The 26,938-nt window shown below is 41.0% G+C and overlaps 1 protein-coding gene across 1 annotated transcript in view; it reads left to right on the top strand.

The window, feature by feature from the left end:
• The window catches only part of LOC123748276 (ionotropic receptor 21a-like), a 460,516-nt gene that overhangs the window by 42,446 nt on the left and 391,132 nt on the right, over positions 1-26,938 (top strand). The window contains exon 2 of the mRNA XM_069339092.1: positions 7,383-7,873. Coding sequence (XP_069195193.1) covers positions 7,400-7,873 — 474 coding nt within the window. The 5' untranslated portion in view covers positions 7,383-7,399. The remainder of the gene's footprint in view (positions 1-7,382; positions 7,874-26,938) is intronic.

The following is a 26,938-nucleotide window of genomic DNA, read 5'->3' as shown; positions in this document are numbered from 1 at the left end:
CACGGGAATCACTGGCACGTATCTTAATCTCCAGGTAGGCACTCACCAGTACGAGTTCCTGTTTGCCCAGATATTTCAATCTGGCAAGACAGTCCTCCCTGTTCAGAAAAGCCTGAACATCGTCCAGATCATCGATGGTCGCTTTTTCTGCCATTGTCACTTGGTACACTAGCACTTAACACACCGCTTCACTTTAACACTTAATGCACCGAGCACCGTTCTACATCAATATTGCACGTAATTACACCGAGCACCGCACTACACAATATTGCACTTAATCACAGCGAGCACTTCGTTATACAATGTTGCACGTAATCACACCGAGCACCGCACTACGCAATATTGCACTTAATCACTGAGCACTGCACAGGACGTATAACGTCCTAATAGTCACACACAGGGGGAATTATTTACAGGGCTTGCGCCACTTCACCACCCCTGTCAAACATACTTGACAAGGGGTCGGATCCCGCTGGGGATGCCAATTATGTTACGGCCCTCTCGGGTCGCAACTGGGTTCTTTCTCTGATGTTGTTAGAGGTAGGGTATCCGGCCCCAAGCTAGTAGTGGCTTTCCAGGGATGTGATCCGTAAAGCAAGTAAATTAAAGGGGAAGGGAGACAAAGGCAAAAACTTAAACATATAATTATCACCATCACCATAAATAATATATAGATTATCACACGGGGGAGGTATAAACACTATTATGTACAACGTGGTCTTCCTCTGAAGACTCTGGATGTTCACGGTGCTCAAGACGAGTGGTCCTGGTTCTCTTGTGGCCTCACGATGAATCCTTCGATTCTCTTAGCGAGTCTACCCCGGCCACAGGCCAGCCAAAACACAATCCCACTGGGTGCACCGTCGTGGAGGCCGTCAACCACAAATCCAGCCTGTAGCTGGCAGGTTCCAATCAGCAACGCTGCGTAGGCCACTCCACAACCGATACTAGGGTTGCGAGCCCTAGGCAGGAGCCTCGTGTGACTTCACAGATCACTCTCCTCACCACAACACCCCAGTGGCTAGTCGTCTCCTCCAGTCAGCCCCGGGTACGACAAATCCTCAACTGCCACGTCACAGGCAGGCTAACACAACAGTGTTCATCCGGGGGGGGGGGGGGCGGGGGGGCGACTCACAACTTCAGCAGTTAACACTTGGGAATGCAACGGCTGCCTTGGGTAGACTCATCCAACGTTCATTACAGCAGTCCCAGGTCGACTCTGTAATCAGACACGTCATCAGTACTAGTTACACTCTAGGGCACCTCACTTACAGGCTTAGACACAAACGCCCACCCATCCACTCCATAGATGGTGTTGCTGTCTAAGCGTCACCTCACCAGAGGTCAGCAGCGGCTGTGTTATGAGTCGATCAGGACGGGAAACTAGCCCTTGTGGCTGGTATTTCTCGTCCTCACTAGATGGCATCGTCCATTTGGAGGGGGTTTCGGGAGCTGACCCACAGATGGCACGGTCGTCACTGCTCCGTGCTCGGACGCTGGGCTCGGGTCCGTAACAGACGACTCGATGTTATTTCTGCCTCCCGTGAACTGCATCTGTCCGGTAACTAATAACTAGTAACCTGTCACTACTAGACAACATATATCAGGGAAGAGATTTTGTATTATAAAACGAGGGCATACCCATTTTGGGGTTTTCTTGAACGTCATAACCGGCAAAATTTGTATATGTAATTATTTAATGGCCATTAATATTCATATAATACAATTCAATTTTACCGGGTACAATAATTCCTAAGGTAACGAGTTCTTCGGTTGATCGAAGACTCAGTGGTTGCTTTGTCGTAGCTCATGAGAAAGTATTTAAGATCTGCACGTGTCGACTAGAGAAGCAAGCTGCTCTCTCTGTTCCCGTCTGTGTCCATGCATACCTAATGGCATCTATCCTCTTCCACTCTGGATGCATCCAAAGCCCAGATCTAAATTTCGTCATTATCGACTTTGGGAAGTAGACTAAGTATTTGTTTGTGTTTTAGTTAAATCCAGTCCTGGAGAATACTTTTTATCATATTTAGTCCATGGGCTGGTGTTCTAAGGATATGAGATGAACTTGCCATTCTCACTGAGAAGCCACTGAAACACATGTTCTTCTAATGAAGTTAGTGGTTAGTAATGTTAGTAATTTAGTGTAAAAATTTCTGACAACTCCATCACACTTCCAGTGCCATAGATATTCCATCACACTCCCGGCATGCAAAAGATATTCCATCACACTCTAGGTGCCAAAGACACTCCAACACACTCCATTTGTCATAAGTACTCCATCACAACTCCGGTGCCAAAGACACCATCACGCTCCCAGTGCAATAGTTACTCCATCACACTCGAGGAGCCATAGATACTCCATTACACTGCTGGAGCCATAATTATTCCATCACACTCCAGATTTCAAAGGAAGTAAATAATTATCAAAAGAAGGCACCAAACAGGGAGGGCTATGTAGCACCATTAAATGTGTGGGATAATCAGAGGGCGCTAAATATCACCAAGGATGCCAATATGAGAACAGAAACGCATAAGTCCAACAATATCAAAAGTATCTGAGTCACTAAGAATACTATCGAGGGACAAGCGACCACGGGGAATGGTAGGAAAACAAGACACACGCTCGTCCCAGAAGTCAGGACATTCAACAAGGATATGCACGACCGTAAAAGGGACAATGCAAGTTGGACAATAAGGAGCAGGGCGGCGCTCCATCAAGTGACCATGAGTTAAGCAAGTATGCCCAATACGCAACCTCGCCAGAGCCGTTTTCCATCGCGGTTTATGGTGGGAGGATGACGGCCACGAGGACACACAACCCTTAAGAGTACGCAGTTTGTTTTCAGTAACCGAAGACAACAAGCCTGCCAACAGGTAAGGATAGAGGAATGGATAACCGGGTAAAAATCGGAATAAGGAATACCTTCACGAGAAATGGGACAAGAGCGGACAGTTTCCTTGGCGGCAGCATCCGCACGCTCATTTAAAGAGACACCAACACTGCTGGGAACCCAATAAAACTCAACTGACTTAAATTTAATGTGAATAAGAAACAACCAATGCTAGATCTCGACAACCAATGGATGAACCGGATTAAAGGACCCGAGAGCCATGAGGGCACTACGAGAGTCAACAATAACTACAAAGAAAGATTGACAACGAGAAAGCAGGAGACGAAGAGCATAAAGAATAGCAAAATGGTCTGCTGTGAAAATGCTCATCTCCGGAGGTAAGCGACACATATAAGTGCAATCAGGAAAAAGAAGAGAGTAGCCTACACCGTCCGCAGACTTAGACCCATCGGTGAAGACGGAAACGGAGCGGGAGTGAGAAGAAAAGTGTTCAAGAAAAAGGCGTTTTAGAACTGTAGGAGGGGTAAAAGCTTTAGTGATGTGGGTCAAGGATGTACAAAACTGCGGGAGGGGGACTCTCCACAGGGGCAAAGAAGGAACAACACAAGGAGAAATATTAGAAATACGAACTGAAAGAGAATCCTGTAAGCGAGATAAACGGACATAAAGAGGGAGGTTGTTGTTGTTGTTATAGATTAAGCTACTCGGAACAAGTTCCAAGCAGCACGGGCTATGGTGAGTCCCGTAACTTACCTGGCACAGGAGCGGGGCAGGAAGCACGGGCTATGGTTAGCCTCGTGGACGGGAGATGTCTCCCGTGTGAAGAGGGAGGTGGTGAAGAGGAAGAGAAACCGCAGGAGGGGTAAAAGTTAAAACACGACAGAGGCGAGAGGAAGGATGTTGCAAGGATCACGCAAGATAGCGAAGACAGTAACGATCACGGCGGTCCTGGAGAGATAGGAAGCCAGTGTCAACATACAAGCTGAGGACGGAACTCGAACGAAAGGCACCAGAACTGAGGCACAACCCAGTATGGTGCAAAGCATCAAGACGGCGAAGAGTAGAAGGAGAAGCAGACGAGTAATCAGGGCAACCATAATCGAGCTTAGACAGGACGAGAGAGGAATGTAAAGCGAGTAGAGTGGGCCTATCCGCTCCCCAAGAAGTATGGGACAATACCCGAAGGAGGGTAAGGGCCTTAGAGCATTCAACACGGAGGTAAGAGATATGGGGAGACCAAGACAAACGAGTGTAAAAAATCAACCCCAAAAGCTTAGCAGAATCCTTGTACACAATGGGGTGACCATAAAGCGACAAAGAAGGACGAAGAACGACACGCTTCCGAGTAAAAGTCCTAGCACTTTTAGCACAAAAAGTCGTAGCACAAAAGTCGTATGTCTCTTAGACATAGAGAATCGGAAGCCATGATCGCTGGCCCAAGACGACACTGCATCAATCGCAAGTTGACGCCGGCGTTGAAGGAGAGGCGAATCATCACCCCAACAGCAAAGGGTAAGATCGTCGACATAGCGAGCGGAGAAGACCCCTGAAGGAAGAGAGGAAAGAAGACCATTGAGGGCAACCAGAAAAAGAGTAGTGCTCAGAACATTACCCTGGGGCACACCTTCGTATTACTGAAAAGAGGCAGAGAGAGCGGTACCAAGGCGCACCCGAAAGGAACGACAAGAGAGGAAGCTGCGGAGAAAGAGAGGGAGATGATCCCGAAGGCCAAAAGAATGAAGTTGGGTACAATATGACATCGAAAAGTGGTGTCTTAAGCCTTCTCCAGGTCAAAAAGGACGGCAACAACGAAGGTCTTCGCAGCAAAAGCAGTACGAATATAGACCTCCAAGTCCACCATGACATCTCTTGTGCTGCGGCACTCGCGGAAACCAAATTGAGAAGGTGAGAGGTGCTGATAGTGTTCGAAGAACCACATCAGACGAACGTTAACCATATATTCAAAGAGTTTGCAGACACAACTTATGAGGGCAATAGGGCGAAAGTCCTTAGGGGATGTTCCCAGAGACCCTGGTTTGCGAACAGGGAGGACAACATCATCGAGCCAGTCCTCAGGGACTGACGACGACTCCCAGATCCGATTATACAGACTCAGTAAATACTGAGACATGTATGGAGGGAGCCTTAGGTAATCCATCACGCTCCGGATGCCTTAGGTACTCCATCACACCCCCGGTGCCTTAGGTACTCCATCACGCTCCGGGTGCCTTAGGTACTCCATCACACTCCCGGTGCCTTAGGTACTCCATCACGCTCCGGGTGCCTTAGGTACTCCATTATACTCCCGGTGCCTTAGGTACTCCATCACGCTCCGGGTGCCTAAGGTACTCCATCACGCTCCGGGTGCCTTAGGTACTCCATCACGCTCCGGGTGCCTTAGGTACTCCATCACGCTCCGGGTGCCTTAGGTACTCCATCACGCTCCGGGTGCCTTAGGTACTCCATCACGCTCCGGGTGCCTTAGGTACTCCATCACGCTCCGGGTGCCTTAGGTACTCCATCACACTCCGGGTGTAACAAAAGCACCATCACACTCTCCCATTAAGATGTCCACTGAATCACTGAGTCCTTCAGTGAATCCTTCATAATGACTGAAAGATCAAGTCATCAGTTCTGTATTATTATTATTCCATTACTCAAGTCCATCGGATCTCATAAATTTTTATTTTATCCCCACATTCTGAATATTCATTTTGTTTCATGCCCTCCAATGTATAAGTGTGTCCACTTGTACCTCGTGTCCACTTACACTTTATGGCCACTTATATTTCATGTCCACTTATACTTCATGTCTACTTATATTTCATGTCCGAGTATTAGTATTTATTTATTTATTTTGTTTGCAGGTATATTCCTGCGCGGGCCCAAAGCCTCTGGCTGGCTCACTGTTGCTTGTTTCTGTTTTACTTGGGCAGAGTATGAGTATTTATGACTCGTATGGTCGCTTCAGTAAGATTTTGCCATATGTGTTTAACAACTTCTTCTGCTCTGTTGAATCTAAGTTGAAATCTTAATGGGTTTGTAACTGTGCACTGTGTTAGATAATGTTGCAGTGGTCTGTCATGTCCGTGTAGATATCATGTCATGACCTCATCATCTACAGCATCGCTGGCCAACCATAGTCTGGACAGGTTTCAATATGTGTCGAGGGTAAAGTGAAAAAGGCTGGTTAAAACAACGCCAGTTTACTGGTACATATAAACAGGTCACCGTTAAACAATGATAACTGACGTCTCTACATACAACTGATATACAACTAGTATACAACTGATACTTTAATCGCAGTAAGGAGCTTTAACACAGCGCAAATAATCACATCAAGGAACTTAAATACAGCTATCGAAATAAGTAACAGGCATTAACTGCACACACTTGCTACTAGCTGACACCAGGCTCCAACCTGGCGCAGTGGTACACCAACCCAAGTAACAGGTTGGTGGTGTCATACATAAATAAGTAGTGGGTGAGGAATCTGTAACATACTACAACACAATAACAAGCACCTACGATCCTCAGATATCCCTCTCAACACAAAATCACCTACCATCTGACATAACTGATATACCTCGGTAGCCTGATCCACTAAGCAACAACATTACTCTTATATATACATTATTAATCAATAAACAACAAAATACAAGACAACTCAAGAGCTGAACGTTTGTCGTCCGCCTAGCTGGGAAATCAGGAGGGTAGTGACTTGCCAAGGGCCGAACTGGCCGAGAACCACTATGTTACCAACATGGCAAGCCACCCCAACTTTCCTCCTTCACATATCAAAAGCCCCAAATCCAAATAATAAAGTCTTATTCACACAATACCTTAGTATATACAATATGCAATATTTTCCACAGGAGAGTACATATCAAAACTCAAGGTATACAAGAAAATATCATGATATACGCTAAAACACATAAAGAAGTAATATGGTATTACTTCCATGTGTAATATACTATTACACATGGCAATACTGGCTGAAGACAGTTCGCCAAGGAGGTCAGGGGGAGGAGGGGGGGGGGGTTATTTGGAGGATTTCCAGCAGTTACCAGTCGACCAATTGTTTATGACTTAGATTACAGTATATTCGCAAGACATACCTCAAGTATATATATATAAATTTACATAAAAATAATATATATACTATATTATAATACCTCTAGCATGTCCGATACAAGAGGGGGGAGTATATATCTAAATTTACATAATAATAATATATACGCTATATTATAATACATCTAGCATGTCCGATACAATATTCCAATGTTTAGACATGTTATGGTTGTTGTCTGAAACAACCGTAAGCTTCTGCTATGAACTAGCATAATTCCTAAAAAGAGATTACAGATACAGGAGTAATGGTAATATTTGGCTAATCAACTAATATTTTACTACACAATTTGAGCGCATCATACACATACACAATATAATCATGCTAATAATCATACTGGTGTATGTGTGGTCATAACATATTATCTGGTTGCTGAATGTATTGTGTGTTTGTTTCAGGTGTGAATATATATAATATGATGAATAAGAAGGTTGTGAGTGTGGTGGTATTGGCAGGAGCAGTCTTGGTGCTGAGTGAGTCTCAGAGCCAGACCACCAACCGTGCGAGCCTCCAGTCCTCCGCCACTCTCTCCTACCAATATCCAGCAAGCAATGTGCGCACTTTTGAGCTTTGGCCTCCAGACACACAAGGTCCTCGCCTCACCAGTACTCCAACAGTATGTCAACTTGCTACTAAAGTTGACTTTCCTACAAGAGTAACTGTTCCTCTCCACACCTCTTCCATCGTCAACTCCAGGTTATCATCATTACCAGGCGGGGTCTCATGGCTTGTGAAGCACTCAACTGTGCAGGAGGAGTCTCTGGTGCAGCTGGTGAGCACCATAATACACCAGGAACTACGAGAGTGCGTCCTGGTGCTGGCTGCCGACACCGGCTTCTGGTCTCTGCCTCTCATGGACCACCTTGCCACACTTCCAAACTTGAGACAGGTTACATTTTCTTCTGTTAGTTGACATTTTTAGTCGTTAAGCATGTATAAATATGTCGTTTATCATCTTTAATAGTATAGTTAATAGTATTAGTAATAAACTAATTATAGTTTAGCTACTAGACATATGTATCAACTTTAATTATAATTAAGCCAGTGCAGACATGTTGTTTATCAACGCTAGGTAATTACAGAGAAGGAAGTAAGGGCATAATTTTCACAAATGGTAATAGCAGTGAAGCCTCATGGTGCACTCTGGTTGCTGAGAAACACTCAACTGAAAAATCCAGTCCGCTCCCATATGACCCACAGAGATCTTAGAAGTAGTAAAGGACTTAAAAATCTTTGTCTTGGTATTGCAACTACAGACAACATGAGCTGGATGCCCAGCAGTAAGTTCCATCTAAAGCTCATTTGTAGTAATAATATGTATGGGTTCTTGCACTGGAAGAAGTATTCACATTTCTAGAAGTAATGTTTCTGCAGCACATAGAAGGGTGAAATGGTTTTAGTAGCAGTAGTTGGGATGACAACTTAAACATAAATTTAGTTTTTTGGGCCCATTCGTGTTTATGCTGTCAGGGTTTCCAGGTAAATTTTGTCATTCGTGTTTAATCTCTCGGGTTTCCATGTAAATTTGCCAAGTCGTGTTTACACTGTGGTGTTTCCAGGTAAATTTTGCCAGTCGCGTTTACGCTGTTATTTCCAGGTAAATTTTTTTAGGGAGATACTTACCACTCTGTCACACTCGTTTAAAACCAAAAATAATTTCAGAGTTCATAGAAGTTTGTTAAGAAATCTTATGGAAAAATTTGTGGACAAAGTTAGCTCCCGTCTTACTGAAAATAAACTCTTCGTCAACGTTTTTTTTTTTTTTTTTAGAAAGTCACTCATTTGAAGTTAAAAGAGTTCTTATGGGGAAAATTCAGACCAAAAACCACTCATTCGTTCTTGAAGGATTCTTATGAGAGAAATTCAAAATTTTTCACAGTTCAGTTTTATGAAAACATAATAGAGTTCATAAAATCATAAGAGTTTCTTAAAGAGTTAAAACCGAAATATTTCAAAAGACCATTTGCAAAAAATATTGTCATTAAGGTCTCGTTAAGGAAAATAGACATCTTAGCAGTAAGTTTTAGTTTCATATCCATGTATGGCTATTCCATCAGTAAGAAGACCGAAAATTATTCAGAGACCATTTGAAGACCAAAGTTGGCCAGAATTTGACAGAGACCATTTTAGACCAAAATATTACCAGAGACCAGATTAAGCCCAAAAATTGACAGAGTCCATTTGAAGACAGAAATTGACCAAAAATTATTCAGAGACCATTTACAGACCAATTTTCATCAGAGTTCATTTGAAGACCGAAATTAACCAGAATTTGACAGAAACCATTTTAAGACCAAAATATGACAGAATCTAAACTGAGACCAAAATTAGTCTCATATGATGATACTAATAATGAGTCCAATATGAGTCCAGTAAAAGACCAAAATTCGTCAGAGTCCATTTTTAAGACCAAAATTAGCCAGAGACCAGCTGATACCAAAATAATGTCAGAGTTCAGTTTGTGCCCGAAAATACTCAGAGATCAGTTGAAGACCGAAAAATGACAGAGACCATTTTACACCAAATAATTTCAAAGATCATATAAGATCGAAATTGAACAGAAACCAGTAGAAGACCAAATTTCATCGGAGACCATTACCAGACCAATTTTCATTAGAGCCCATTTGAAGACTAAAATATGACAAGAGGCCATTTCAGACCAAAAAATAATCTGAGTCCAGTTTGAGCCTGAAATATATGTCCAGTTGAAGACCAATTTTCATCAGAGTCCAGCAGAAGACCGATTTTCATCAGAGTCCAGTAAAAGAGAAATAATTTCAAAGACCATTTAAGACCAAACATATTGACAGAGTCCAGTAAAAGATCGAAAATTAGTCAGAGTCCAGTTTGATGCAAAAATTAGTCAGAGACCAGTTTGAGCCAAAAAATATTCAGTCCAGTTGTAGACCAAAATTTGACAGCGTCCGCTTTGAGACCAAAATTAGTCAGCGTCCAGTTTACGATCAAAATTTGACTGAGACCGCATTTATTAGTGTAGTTTCGTTACTAATAGCCCAATTGTAGCCCAATTTTAAACAGTCATGGTTCGAACAAAGTAAAAAAAGAAAATAGTATTACCGAGTTACAGCTCTTCTCCCAGCTTAAACTCCCTCTTGTATCTTCGTTAATTCCTGATCAATTTCCCTAAAATATAAATCCGCTGTATTTCAGACATAGTAAAATATATCCAAACAATTACCGAGTTCTAGCTCCCGTCCCCTACCTCTCATACCTTCGTTAGTGCCTACTCATTTTCCCTGAAATTTAAAGCGGTCATACTTCTAAGTAAGTAAAGAAAACACAATTACCGAACGCTAGCTCCCGTTTTCCGCCTTAGATTACTCCTGTAAATTCACTACTATCAGCCCAAGATCACTGAAATTTAAACCCATTACATTTATAATGTAATAAAAAATAAAAACATTATCCAAATTCGCTCCTGTTAGTTAATTATTGCCAGCCCAAATCCCCTGAGATTCTAAAACCCAACTACATTTCAGACCTTGTAAAATAAATCAAGACATTAACCGAGCTCCAATTCCCGCCCTCCTCCTAAGTTCATCAAACTTAATTATTTTAGATCAAGACGCTCTCCAATCTATCATCTTTATCAAAGTAAAAATATCCTCTCCTTCAATATGCTTGTTCACACCACGGTAATAAAAATCACACGGCCATATCGTACCTTACCTTCAATACCCTTTGTTTACTCAGCTATGTAAATAGTCATTCACATGGTAATAATAATCACACAGTCATATCACACCTTACCTTCCTCACACCTTTTATCTTCCCCTCCCTTACCTCCCCCCCTCCCTTACCTCCCCCGTTCCCTTAACTCCCCCAACTCCCTTTTGTCCTTCATTTCGCCCTCACCCCCTACTCCCCTTCATCTCACCCATTCCCCAACTTATCCAAACCTTCAATAATCCTACTGTATTTGTATATTCCCCTCCATATTCACTGTGTTCTTCGCATTCTCTTCCATGTTCTGCAAATGTTCATCGCATGTTCTCTGTACAACTTTTAGACTCACTATTCATGTTTTCATCACGTTCAAATCATATTTTTCATTTGTTTCTCCACTTTTCTATGTTCTTTGTCATATTCTCCATGTTTTCTGTGTTCTTTGTCATGTTTTCATGTTCATCACATGTTCTCTGTACAACTTTTATACACAATATTCATGTTCTCTGTAAGTTCATATTCCCCACAAGATCACTGTGTTCATTGCATTCTCTTACATGTTTTCTGTGTTCTTTGTCATGTTCCTCATATGTTCACTGTGTTCATTCACTTATATATACTCCACTTTTCATGTTCTTTGTTTCGTTTAAACCAATTGTTTCTTTCATTCCTTAACTAGTTCTTTTGTCAAATATTATAAACAGCATTACAGTTCCCCCAACAAATTTAGTCAGTCACCCAGTTTTATTTGCAAAACTACGTCAATGTAATTCTTTTTATCAACTTAATATTTCTTACCGACACTATTCTTAAACAAATCTACACTTTATACAGTATCAAATTTACCCAAAAAATCTTTTCTTAACGTTCATGAACTAAAATCAGTCACCAATCAACTAAAAAATATAGTCACTTTCATCATTTCTTAACTAAACTTAGTATTCAATCCACTGCAAATAGTCATGTTCATCATGTTTTCTTGTCGTTTCTTAACTAAAATATTCGTCAATCAACTGAAAATAGCCATGTTCATCATGTTTTCTTGTCTTTTCTTAACTAAACTTATACTTCCCCTCAATTGAAAATAGTTAAATGTAACTTCTTTCAGCTCTTTCGTAACTAACAGTATACTTCATGGGGTACGAAATATAGTCAAGGACACTCTTTGGGACGTCAAGGACACACTCAAAGACATAAATAACACTCTCAAAAGCACCAATAACACACCCAAAGACATCAGTAACGCACTCAAAGACGTCAAAAATACTACTTATATCTTCAAAAGTTGTTCTTAAAGACTTTAAAATACTATTCATGTCCTCAAAAGTTATTCTCTGAGTCATCGAAAGTTTCTGCGCCTCTCCTTCCTCCTCCCCGGCGGGTAAAAAGGCTTCGCTTTCTTCCTCGCCCCCTACTTCTGACTCTCTCGCTCCGTTCCCTCCCGTTTAACCCAGAGGTCCGTAGATCGGAACTACGCTCTGCTACCATTTGGGGGGGGGGGGAGTAGAAATAGCCTAAGCTACTCTATCCTTTTGAGATGTATTTTTTCTTGTCTCAATAAACATACTTGAACTTGAACCCTCCCGTTTCGATAGTTACACCCCCTGTTCCTGCTATGGAGGTCTCTTTAGCCCCCGCTTCCCTTTCAGTTGGAGCCCTTGCTGAAGTGCATCCCCTTGTTTCCTGTCCCTCCTGCTGCTGTCCTTGACCCTCGGTTATCCCCTCCTCTTCCTCCTCCGGACCCTACTCGTCCGCCCCTGGTCGACTCGTCCGCCCCTGGTCGACTCGTCCGCCCCTGGTCGGTCCTCTAGCTACCTTCCCTCCTTCTTTACTCAGTTTACCATGCCCTCTAACCCTGACCCTGATCCTGCGCTTCTTTAACGTGCTGTGTTCCCTTTTCGCCTTTGTATCCTCGTTGTTCTCTGTTGCTGTCCTTCCTCTTCTCGTAGATGTCAATTCTTCAATGGAACGTTCGAGGTTATTACGCCAATTTCCTCGAACTCCAGCTTCTGATTTCGCGGTTTTCGCCCCTTTGTGTCTGTCTCCAGGAGCCGATGCTTGGTGCTCGTCCTGGTCGCTTTCGTAGCTAGATCTTTCTCTCCCTGTCCTCCCAGCTGTTGCTGGGGCTCCTAACTCTTCTGCTCTCTTGATTCGCCGACCGCCGACTGTCCCGCTTTCTCTTCCTGATCTGAAACACCTACTGGACTCCTTGCCGGAACCTGTGCTCCTGCTGGGTGATTTCAATTGTCGTCATTCCCTTTCGGGTGATGTTCTGACGAACACCTGGGTCGCCTTCTTGAGCCGTTCATCCTTTCTTCTTCCCTGTCTCTTCTGAATTCTGGTGAGCCTACGCATTTGGACTCTCGAACTCGCACCCTTTCCTTTCTTGATCTTTCTCTTTGCTCGTCTTCACTTTACTTGGATTTCACGTGGCAGGTTTTTGATGACCTCCATGGCAGTGACCATTTCCCCATCCTTGTTTCATTTTTCTCTTTTCACCCTCCCCTCTCTTTCCCTAGGTGGCAGTTTGCTAAGGCAGACTGGAACCTATTTACCCTCAGTGCTGCTCTCTCTGACCTCTCCTTTCTGCCTTTCCCTCACTCACTCCTCCTTTTTCATGACACCGTTTTCGACGCTGCCTTCCATTCTATTCCTCGCTATTCCTCTCGGGGTCCACGGAAGTGCGTTCCCTGGTGGAATACAGACTGTGCTCAGGCTGTCCGCTGTAAGTATGCAGCCTGGAAGAGACACCGCCGCCGGCAGACGGCCGATTCTTTTCTTTTATTTCGGTAGGCGAGTGCGGTGGCCCGTAGGGCCACCGCACTCGCGTATAGATATAGTCACGTATAGTCACGTATAGATAACGTGAATGTTGGGCGTCTTATGTCTCCACCATTACGTCCGAAACTTCTCGGCCGCAGATCTGGAAGCGTATCCGCAAGGAAGCGAGTAAGTTCGTTCCCGATGTCTCACAGGTCCTTCACCTCTGTGGTACACTTGTGGCGGACCCGTTGCAGGTCGCTACCGAACTGGGTTCCCACTTTTCTTCCGTTAGCTCTGGTTTTCATCTACCCCAATCTTTCCTTCTTCGTAAACCTGTCCTTTAATCTTGTCCTTTGGATTTCTGTACTTATCTTCGCCTTCCCTATAACGATCCCTTCTCTCTCTCTCTGAACTGCCTGCCCTGGCCCTCTGCGGTTCTACGGTGACGGGCTCCGATGGCATTCATTATAAGATGCTTCGCCATCTCCCTCCATGCATGTCTCAGTATTTACTGAGTCTGTATAATCGGATCTAGGAGTCGTCGTCAGTTCCTGAGGACTGGCTCGATGCCGTTGTCCTCCCTGTTCGCAAACCAGGGTCTCTGGGAACGTCCCCTAAGGATTTTTGCCCTATTGCCCTTAAAAGTTGTGTCTGCAAACTCTTTGAACGTATGGTTAACGATCGTCTGATGTGATTCTTAGAACACCATCACCACCTCTCCCCTTCTCAATTTGTTTTTTTGCAAGTGCCGCAGCACAACAGATGTCCTGGTGAACTTGGAGGTCTATATTCGTACTGCTTTTGCTGCGAAGACCTCCGTTGTTGCCGTCCATTTTGACCTGGAAAAGGCTTACGACACCACTTAGCGATATCATATTCTATCCCAGCTTCATTCTTTTGGCCTTCGTGGTCATCTCCCTCTCTTTTTCTGCAGCTTCCTCTCTCGTCGTTCCTTTCGGGTGAGGCTTGGTACTTCTCTGCCTCTTTTCAGCAATACGAAGGTGTGCTCCAGGATAGTGTTCTGAGAACTACTCTTTTTCTGGTTGCTCTCAATGGTCTTCTTACCTCTCTTCCTTCAGGTGTCTTCTCCGCTCTCTTTTTCGATGATCTTACCCTTTGCCGTCAGGGTGATGATTCGCCTCTCCTTCAACGCCGGCTTCAACTTGCGATTGATGCCGTGTCGTCTTGGGCCACCGATCATGGCTTCAGGTTCTCTACATCTGAGACTTGTGCTATGACTTTTACTCAGAAGCATTTCGTTTTTCGTCCTTCTTTGTCGCTCTATGGTCACTCCATAAAGAGGGAGCCGGTCGGCCGAGCGGACAGCACGCTGGACTTGCGATCCTGTGGTCCCGGGTTCGATCCCGGGCGCCGGGGAGAAACAATGGGCAGAGTTTCATTCACCCTATGCCCCTGTTACCTAGCAGTAAAATACGTACCTGGGTGTTAATCAGCTGTCACGGGCTGCTTCCTGGGGGTGGAGGCCTGGTCGAGGACCGAGCCGCTGGGACACTAAAGCCCCGAAATCATCTCAAGATAACCCCATTGTGTACAAGGATTTTGCTAAGATTTAGGGGTTGATTTTTTACACTCGTTTGTCTTGGTCTCCCCATATCTCTTACCTCCGTGTTGAATGCTCTAAGGCCCTTACCCTCCTTCGGGTATTGTCCCATACTTCTTGAGGAGCGGATAGGTGCACTCTACTCGCTTTACATTCCTCTCTCGTCCTGTCTAAGCTCGATTATGGTTGCCCTGCTTACTCGTCTGCTTCTCCTTCTACTCTTTGCCGTCTTGATGATTTGCACCATACTGGGTTGCACCTCAGTTCTGGTGCCTTTCGTTCGACTCCTGTCCTCAGCTTGTATGTTGACACTGGCTTCTTATCTCTCCAGGACCGCCGAGATCGCTACTGTCTTCGCTATCTTGTGTGGTCCTTGCAACATCCTTCCTCACGCCTCTGTCGTGCTTTAACTTTTACCCCTCCTGCGGTTCCTGTTCCTCTTCACCACCTCCCTCTTTCTGTCCGGTTATCTCGCTTACAGGATTCTCTTTCAGTTCGTATTTCTATTATTTCTCCTCGTGTTGTTCCTTCTTTGCCCCCATGGAGAGTTCCCCCTCCTTCCGCAGTTTTGTACATCCTTAACCCGCATCAATGAAGCTTTTACCCCGCCTACGGTTCTAAAACGCTTTTTCCTTGAGCACTTTTCTACTCACTTCCGCTCCATTTCCGTCTTCACCGATGGGTCTATGTTTGCGGACGGTGTTGGCTACTCTGTTGTTTTTCCTGATTGCACTTATATGTGTCGCTTACATCCGGAGACTATTATCTTCACAGCGGAACTTTATGCTATTCTCTATGTTATTCGTCTCCTGCTTTCTCGTTGTCAATCTTAATTTGTCATTGTTGTTGACTCTCGTAGTACCCTCATGGCTCTCGGGTCCTTTAATCCGGTTCATCCAGTGGTTACCGAGATCCAGCATTGGCTGTTTCTTGTTCACAATAAGTTAAGCCAATTGAGTTTTGTTGGGTTCCCAGCCATATGGGTGTCTCTTTAAATGAGCGTGCGGATGCTGCCGCCAGAGAAGTTGTCTGCTCTTGTCCCATCTCTTGTAAAGGTATTCCTTACTCCGACTTTTACCCGGTTATCCATTCCTCCATCCTTACCCATTGGCAGGCTTGTTGGTCGTCTGTTACTGGTAACAAACTGCGTACTCTTAAGAGTTGTGTCCTCATGGCCATCCTCCTACCACCGAAACCGGCGATAGGAAACGGCTTTGGCGAGGTTGCATATTGGCTATACTCACTTAACTCATGGTCACTTGATGGAGCGCCGCCCTGCTCCTTATTGTCCTAATTGCATTGTCCCTCTTAAGGTCGTGCATATCCTTTTTGAATGTCCTGACCTCCGGGACGAGCGTGTGTCTTGTTTTCCTACCATTCCCCGTGGTCGCTTGTCCCTCGATAGTATTCTTGGTGACTCGGATACTTTTGATATCGTTCGACTTATGCGTTTCTGTTCTCTTATTGCCATCGTTGATGATATTTAGCGCCCTCTGATTATCCCGCACATTTGATGGTGCTACATAGCCTTCCCGGTTTGGTGCCTTCTATTGATAATTACTTACGTACTTCGCCGTGTTGCATGATACAATAACACTAAATAACTCACCTTGATTCAGGGTACAAAAACCCTATACAACTCACCTTGATACACGGTACATTAACAATATACAACTCACATTGATACAGGGTACAGTAACAATATACACCACACCTTGATACATAGTACAATGACACTATATAACTCATTTTGATACAAGGTACATTTGCAACATATACCTCACCTTGATACATGGTACATTAACTATATACTCGTCACCGTGATACATTGTCCATTAACAATATACACCTCACCTTGACACATGGTACAGTAACAATATACACCTCACTTTGATACATGGTACATTAAAAATATACACCTCACATTGATAATTGGTACATTAGCAATATATACCTCACATTGACACATGATACAATAAAAATACACACATCACCTTGATACATTGTACAATAACTATACTCACATCACCTTGATATATGGTACAATGATTATACTTATACCACCTCGTATGTGGGGGCCTCGTAGCCTGGTGGATAGCGCGTAGGATTCGTAATTCTGTGGCGCGGGTTCGATTCCCGCACGAGGCAGAAACAAATGGGCAAAGTTTCTTTCACCCTGAATGCCTCTGTTACCTAGCAGTAAATAGGTACCTGGGAGTTAGTCAGCTGTCACGGGCTGCTTCCTGGGGGTGGAGGCCTGGTCGAGGACCGGGCCGCGGGGACACTAAAGCCCCGAAATCATCTCAAGATAACCTTCATACAATGTACAGTAACACTACATAATTCACCTTGATTCAGGTACAATACCACTAAATAACTCACCTTGATTCATGCTACTCTACATGCATTCATGAGTGCAATGCTACTCTACAACTCACCTTGATTCATAGTATATAATCACTATAACTCACCTTGTTGCAAGGTACAATATCAATATACATCTCACCTTGATGCATGGTACAGTAACACTATATATTTCATCTTGATTCATGATACAATAAAACTATATACCTCTTCTTGATTTATGGTACAATAACGCTAAATAAATCACCTTGTTGCATGGTTCAATAACACTATATACCTCACCTTGATATGATACAATAACCCTAAACAACTCACCTCGAGTAATGGTATAAAAACACTATACAACTCACCCTGATTCATGGTAGAGTAGCACTATATAACTCTCCTTGATTCATATTACAATAATAATATATAACTCTCCTTGAATCATTGTACAATAACTCTGTATCAATAACACTATAACTCTTCTTTGTTCTATGCATCATAATACCACTTGGTGCATGGTACAATGACACTATATAACTTCCCTTGATTCATGGTATACTAACACTATATAACTCATATTGATTCATAGTACAATTACACTATGCATCTCGCCTAGATGCGTGGTACATTAACACTATATAACTCTTTTTGATTCATAGTTCAGTAACAGTATATAACCCTTCTTGATTCATTGCACAATAACACTGTACTAATAACACCATTCTATTCTAAAGGGATTCTAATGGAAGGAACAGAAGCTCTGTGCCTACCACTCTCCATAGTGTACAACAAGTCACTGGTAACAGGTGAACTGCCAAACATTTTGAAGGCGGCCAATGTAGTCCCAATATACAAGAAGGGTGATAGGCAGGAGGCACTGAACTATAGGCTAGTGGCCCTAACTTGTATTTCATGCAAGATGATGGAGAAGATTGTGCGAAAAATGCTAGTGGAACATCTGGAGCGTCAGAACTTTGTAACACAACATCAACATGGGTTCAGAGATGGCAAATCATGCCTAACAGGATTAATTGAGTTCAATGACCAGGCAACAAAAATCAGGCAAGAGAGAGAAGGCTGGGCAGACTGCATATTTTTGGACTGCCAGAAAGCTTTCGACACAGTACCACATAAGAGACTAGTGCACAAACTGGAGATGCAGGCAGGAGTGAAAGGGAAGGTACTCCACTGGATAAGAGAGTATCTAAGCAACAGGACACAGCGAGTCAGGGATGAGGTTTCGGAGTGGAGGGGAGTCACCAGCGGAGTCCCTCAGGGATCAGTCTTTGGACCTATACTGTTTCTGATATACGTAAATGATCTCCCAGAAGGAATTGACTCGTTCCTCTCGATGTTTGCTGATGATGCAAAAATTATGAGGAGGATCAGGACATAGGAGGATGGTATGAGGCTACAAGATGACCAAGACAAACTGAAGGAATGATCCGACAAATGGCTATTAAAGTTAAACCCAAGTAAATGTAAGGTAATGAAACTAGTAGGAGGAACTAGGAGGCCAGTCACTGGATAACGAATGGGAGATGAAGTCCTTCACGAAACGGACAGAGGGAAAGATCTGGGAGTTGATATCACGCCAAGCCTGTCTCCCGAAGCCCACTTCAAAGCATAACATCAGCGACCTATGCGAGGCTGGCTAACATCAGAACTGCTTTCAGAAACCTGTGTATGGAATCCTTCAGAACCTTGTATACCACATATGTAAGGCCAATCCTGGAGTATGCAGCCCCAGCATGGAGTCCGTACCTAGTCAAGCACAAGACGAAGCTGGAAAATGTTCAGAGGTATGCCATTAGGCTAGTCCCAGAAATAAGAGGCATGAGTTATGGGGACAGACAACGTGAATTGCACCTCACGACACTGGAAAACAGAAGAGTAAGGGGAGACATGATCAACACATACAAGATTCTCAGGGAATTGACAGGGTGCACAAGGATGGATAATTTAACACGGGTGGCACACGCACAAGGGACACAGGTGGAAGCTGAGTACCCAAATGAGCCACAGAGACATTATTAAAATGAACATTTTCAGTGTCAGAGTAGTTAGTAAATGAAATGCACTAGGAAGTGATGTGGTGGAGGCTGACTCCATACACAGTTTCAAATGTAGATATGACAGAGCCCGGTAGGCTCAGGAATCTGTACATCAGTTGATTGACGGTTGAGAGGCGGGACGAAAGAGCCAGAGCTCAACCCCATGCAAGCACAATTAGGTGAGTACTATAACTTTTCGTTGTTCCATGCATCATAAACCACTTGGTGCAGGGTACAATAGCACACTATAAATCCCTTTCATTCATGGTACATTAACGCTATATAACTCATATTGATTCATAGTACAGTAACACTATAGAACTCGCCTTGTACAATAAAACTATATAACCTCGCCTTGTTGCTTAATAATATAACACTAAATAACTCACCTTAAAATATGATTCAAAAACCTATATAACTCACATTGAAACATGATACATTAACAATATACAACTCACATTGATACAGGGTACAGTAACAAAATACACTACTCATTGATACATGGCACAGTAACAACATACACCTCACCTTGATAAATGGTACAGTAACAATATACATCTACTTATACATGATACAGTAACAATATACAACGTACATTGATAGATAGTACATTAACAATATACACCTCACATTGATACATGATACAATATAAATACACACATCACGTTGATACATTGTACAATAACTATACTAATATCACCTTGATACCTGGTACAATAACTATACTCATATCACCTTCATACATTGTACAGTAACACTATATAATTCACCTTGATTCAGGTACAATACCACTAAATAACTCACCTTGATTCATATTACAATGCTACTCTACAACTCACCTTGATTCATGGTATATTAACACTATTACTCACCTTGTTGCAAGGTTCAATACCAATATACATCTCCCCCTTGATGCATGGTACAATAACACTATATATCTCATCTTGATTCATGATACAATAAAACTACATACCTCACCTTGATTTATGATACAATAACGCTTTATAAGTCACCTTGTTGCATGGTACAATAACACTATATACTGTTACAACCCTTGAGATTTAGTACGGTTCTTTTCCCGCAGTGATCAATATATATTATATCGGCCTTGCCAACATGAGTCTAGGGGTAAAGAAACAATACTGCATAAATTGGGAAAACAATGTATCTGCACTAAGGGTGACATACATAACAATTAAATGGTAAATATAATAGCCAGAAATATTCTTTAGCATGCAATAATATAAATAAAAATCCTTATTGAGCAATGAGCCTATGAATTACTAAATCACCAGCACATGAATTACTAAAAGGAATAATACACAATCATCTATCCAGAGAATTAACCGAGTATTTAGCTAAAATAACAGTAGCCACTGACTTAACTTAAAACATGTCTCCTCTCGACCAATGCTGCCACGCCTCTGCCCAAGCGTCGGTTCCTAGGCCAGGCATCCTACCACAATATCAACTAAACATCCACATAAACTATTGTGGAAATTCTACTAACAAAATGTAGTACTAATATTCAAATCATTATTATTCTTAAGAGTATTAAATACTGTTACATTGCTCAATATAATTTACTGGCAAACAATAATAAGAATTAATCAAGGTTGAACTATAAACACTCGCTTGACAACAAGTTCCCACACTGGCCACATCCAAATATGGTCAACCCCCCACACGGAGAAACCAACATGATAATACTTGCACAAAAGCCTCATACAATATAATTCAACTCAGGTACACTACACTATGCTACAATATATAACATACAATAATCTAATATCATACAACTGGATACTATATTAATTATAGAACAAGACAATAAAGTATATAAGCATCAAGAGTAATGTTAGAATCCTAGTAAGATTCGTAACATATACCTCACCTTGATACGATAACCCTAAACAACACACCTTGATTCATGGTACAATAACACTATACAACTCACCTTGATTCATGGAAGAGTAGCACTATAACTCTCCGTGATTCATATTACAATAACACTATATAACTCTCCTTGAATCAGAGTACAGTAACACTATCACTGTAACATTATAAATCGTTGTTCCAAGCATCATAATACCACTTGGTGCATGGTACAATGACTCTTGGTGCATGGTACAATAACTCCCCTTGATTCATGGTATACTAACACTATATAACCCATATTGATTCATAGTACAATTACACTTTACAACACGCCTTGATGCATGGTACAAGAGCACTATATAACTCAATTTGATATATGGTACAGTACATTGTTACATATTACAGTATCAATGTACATCTCACCTTGTTACATGGTACATTAACAATATACACCTCACCTTGATACATGATACGATAACAATATACACCTCACCTTGATACATGATACGATAACAATATACACTTCGCCTTGATACGTGGTATCATCTCACATTGATACATGGTACAATAACACTTTATAACTCATCTTGATTCATTGTACAATATGACTATTTACCTACCTTCAATTAGGGTACAATAACGCCATATACACAGAAATCACAATTGTGTGATGCATCAAATGAACAAATCCACAAGGGCCGTGACGAGAAAATCACGCAATTGTGATTTCTGTGTGTGTTAAGAGTAAGGGAGAAGACGTAGAACGGCCTATTGACATAGCTCGAGTGCATGGGGGAGTTGTGTAAAACCCTGGTTTGTGCCTCGGAGAGGCTGCAGGATCCAGTAAGTTCAGTAGAACTTCGGTTTCAACTCCTTTTGACCATGTCGTAGCTCAGTCGATTAAGACAGCGTCTGGGATGCTCTCAGACGCAGGTTCGAATCCTCGTCACGGCCCTTGTGGATTTGTTCAACGCTATGTAACTCACCCTGTTGCATTGTACAAAAACATTATAAAACTCACCTTGATTCATGGTACTATAACACTATTCAAATCTCCTTGATTCATTGTAAAATAACAGTATATAACTATTCTTGATTCATGGTACAATATCATTATATACCTCTCCTTGATTCATGGCACAAGGACACTGTACCAATAACACTATAACTCTTTGTTGCACCGTGCGTCATAATATCACTTGATGAATGGTACAATAACACTATATAACTCAGACTGATTCATAGCACAGTAACACTATATAACTCGCCTTGTTGCATGGTACAATAACACTATATAACTAACTTTAATACATGGTACATTAATAATATACAACTCATCTTGATTCATGGTACAATAACACTATTCAACTCACCTCAATTCATGAATAATAACGCTATAACTCACCTTGATGCAAGGTACAGTACCAATATACATCTCACCTTGATCCATGGTACAGTAAAACTATAAACCTCACCTTGATTTATGGTACAATAACGCTATATAACTCGCTTTTTTGCATGGTACAATAACACTATATAACTCACCTTGATTCTTGGTATTGTTACAGTAAATAACTCACCTTGATTCATGGTACATTAACATTATAAATAACTCTTTGATTCATGGTTCAATAACACTATATAACCCTCCTTGATTCAAGGGACATTACCACTGTATCAATATTACTATAACTCTTCATTGTACCATGCATCATAATATCACTTGGTGCAGGGTACAATAACACTATATAACTTCCCTTGATTCATGGTACAATAACGCTATATAACTCATTTTAATTCATTGTACAATAACACTATAGAACTCGCCATGTACAATAACACTATATAACTTCGTCTTGTTGCATGATACAATAAAACTTAACAACTCACCTTGAAACATGATAAAATAACACAATATAGTTCACCTTGATATATGGAACATTAGCATTCTGAAACTCACATTGATACATGGTATTGTAACAATATACATCACTCTTTGTTACTTGGTGCATTAACAATATACACGCTACCTTGATACTTGGAACAATAACACTATATAACTCACCTTGATGCATGGTACATTAAAAATTTTCATCTCACATTGATACATGATACAGTTACAACATACACCTCACCCTGATTCATGGTAATTTAACAATATACACCCAACCATGACACATGGTGTATACAATATACACCTCACATTGATACATGGTAAATAAAATATACACCTCACCTTGTTACATGGTATCGTAACAATATATACCTCACAATGATACATAATACCATAACACTCTATAACTCACGTTGATACATGGACCATTATCAATATAGATCTCACCTTGATACATGGTAAGAAATCAAAATGAAACGCACCTTCATATATGGAAGGTGTCGGCCGAGCGGACACCTTCATACATGGAGCCGGTCGGCCGAGCGGACACCTTCATACATGGAGCCGGTCGGCCGAGCGGACAGCACGCTGGACTTGTGATCCTTTGGTCCTGGGTTCGGTCCCAGCGCCGGCGAGAAACAATGGGCAGAGTTTCTTTCACCCTATGCCCTTGTTACCTAGCAGTAAAAGAGGTACCTGGGTGTTAGTCAGCTGTCACGGGCTGCTTCCTGGGGGTGGAGGCCTGGTCGAGGACCGGGCCGCGGGGACACTAAAAAGCCCCGAAATCATCTCAAGATAACCTCAAGATATGGAACAATAAGAGTATATAACTCACATTAATACATGTCACAATAGCACTATATAATAGTAATTCTAACTTGATAACTATATATTCTTTAAAAACTATATAGCTCACCTTGATTCATATTACAATAACACTATATAACTCACCTTGATACATGGCATGCTTGATACATGGATACATTGATACTATACAGCTCACTTTGATTCTTGGTACAATAACACTCTATAATTCACCTTAATTCATGGTAAATTTACACCTTTTATCACATCCAAAATCAAAGAACAAAAACACTATATAACTCCCAACGATACATGGTACAATCACACAATATAACTCACCTTGATGCATGTGTTCAATAACTCTATAACTCTCCTGTTTTCATAGGACAATAACACTATATTTCTCACCATGGATCATTGCAAAATAACAGTATATGACTCAGCTTGTTATATGGTAGAATAACACTATATAACTCACTTTGATATATGGCATAGTAACAAAATATAACTCTCTTTGGTACCATAACATTATATAACTAACATAGATGCATAGTTATATAACACAATAAAACTCATTTTGATTCGTGGTACAATAACTCTATATAACTTACCTTGTTTCGTCGTACACTAACACTACAAAACTCTCTTGATTCATGGTACAATAACACTATATAACTCATATTGATGCATGGATATATAACACGATATATCTCACCTTGATTCATGGTACAATAACTCAATATAACTCATTTTGTTTCATGATATACTAACTACACTACTCACTTGATTCATGGTACAATGGCACTAAATAACTCACCTTGATTCATGGTACAATGGCACTATATAGCTCACCTTGATTCATGGTACAATGACAATATACAACTCACCTTAGTTCATCGTAAATTAACACATTATAACTAACCTTAATAGATGGTATAATAACACTATATACCTCACTCTGATCATGGTACAATAACATTATATAAAATACCTTGATTCATCATACATTCACATTATATAATTCACCGTGATTCATCGTAAAGTAACTCTATAACAACCCTTAATGCATGAGGACAATAACGCCATAACTCACCCTGATTCCTGGAACAATAATACTATAAATTACCTTGAATTATGGTACAATACCACTAACCTTGTGTCATGGTTCTATAACACTATGTAACTTCCCTTGATTCATAGTAAAATAACACTATATCTCACTTTGATTTATGGTACATAAAAACTAACTAACTCACCTAGATGCCTGATACAATATCACAATATCTCACAATAATTCATGGTACAAAAACATTACACGACTTACTTTAATTTATTGTACAATAACACTATATCATTCACCTTGATACATGGTATAATATCACTAAACAACTAAGCTTTATACATGGTACAATAATAGTATATAACTTACTTAGATATATGGTACAATAACACTATATAACTCACCCTGATATATGGTACAGTAACACTATTACTCCTCTTGGTTTTTGGAACAATAATATTATATAACTCACTTCTATTCATGGTAAAATGGCACTACAACAGACCATGATGAAAGGTACAATAACATTACATAACTCTCCTTGATGCATGGTACAATAACACAATATAACTCACCTAGATTCAGGTACAATAATACTAAATAAATCACCTTGATTCATTGTATGAATCAAGGTGATTTATAATATGAATCAAGGTGAATAATAATATGAAACTCACCTGGATTAATGGTATAATAACACTGTGACTCACTGTGACTCACATGCAAGGTACAATACCAATATACATTTCACCTTGATACATTGCACAGTAACACTATATAACTCATCCCTATTCATAATACAATAAAACTATATAGCTCATCTTGATTAATGGTATAATAACGCTATATAACTCACCGTAAGATTCAAGGAACAATAACATTATACAGCTCACTTTGATTCATGGTACAATAATACTGTAAATTACCTTGATATATGGTACAATACAACTAACCTTGTTTCATAATATTATAACAATATGTAACTTCCCTTGATTCATGGTACAATAACACTGTATAACTCACTTTGATTTATAGTACATAAAAAACTATATAACTTACCTAGATGCATGATACAATAACGCATTGTAACTCACCTTGATTCATGATACAATAACTCTAAATATCTCAAATTGATTAATGGTACATTAACATTATACAACTTACATTAATGCATTGAACAATAACACTATTTTAATCACCTTGATATATGGTACAATAACACTATATAACTCACCCTGATACATGGTACAATAACAGTCTGTTATTCAGTTTGATTCATGGAACCATTACACTATATAACTCACCTCTATTCATGGTACGATAATACTATAACACACATTGATGAAAGGCACAATAACAATACATAACTCTCTTTTATGAATGATACAATAACAGTATATAACTCACCGAGATAAATGTTACAATTACCCTATATAACTCACCTTGTTACATGGTACATTAACAATATACACCTCATCTTGATTCATGGTACAATAACTCTAAATATCTCACATTGATACATGGTACACTAACAATATGCATCTCATCTTGATACATGGTACAATAACAATATATACCTCACCTTGATACATGGGACAGTAACACTATACACCTGACCTTGATACATGGTACATTAACAATATACACCCCATCTTGATACATGGTACAATAACACTATATAACGCACCTTGATTCATGGTACAATAACACTATATAACGCACCTTGATTCATGGTACAATAACACTATATAACGCACCTTGATTCATGGTACAATAACAAAATACAATTCACCTTGATTCATGGTATAATAACACTATAATTCACTTTGATGCAAGGTGCAACACCAATGTAAATTTCACCTTGATGCATTGTACAGTAACACTATATAACTCGTCTTTATTCA

Source organism: Procambarus clarkii, chromosome 41, assembly GCF_040958095.1.
Source record: "Procambarus clarkii isolate CNS0578487 chromosome 41, FALCON_Pclarkii_2.0, whole genome shotgun sequence".
Lineage (NCBI taxonomy): Eukaryota > Metazoa > Arthropoda > Malacostraca > Decapoda > Cambaridae > Procambarus > Procambarus clarkii.
The sequence above is the reverse complement of the archived record's forward strand: the minus strand, read 5'-3'. Positions and strand labels throughout refer to the sequence as shown.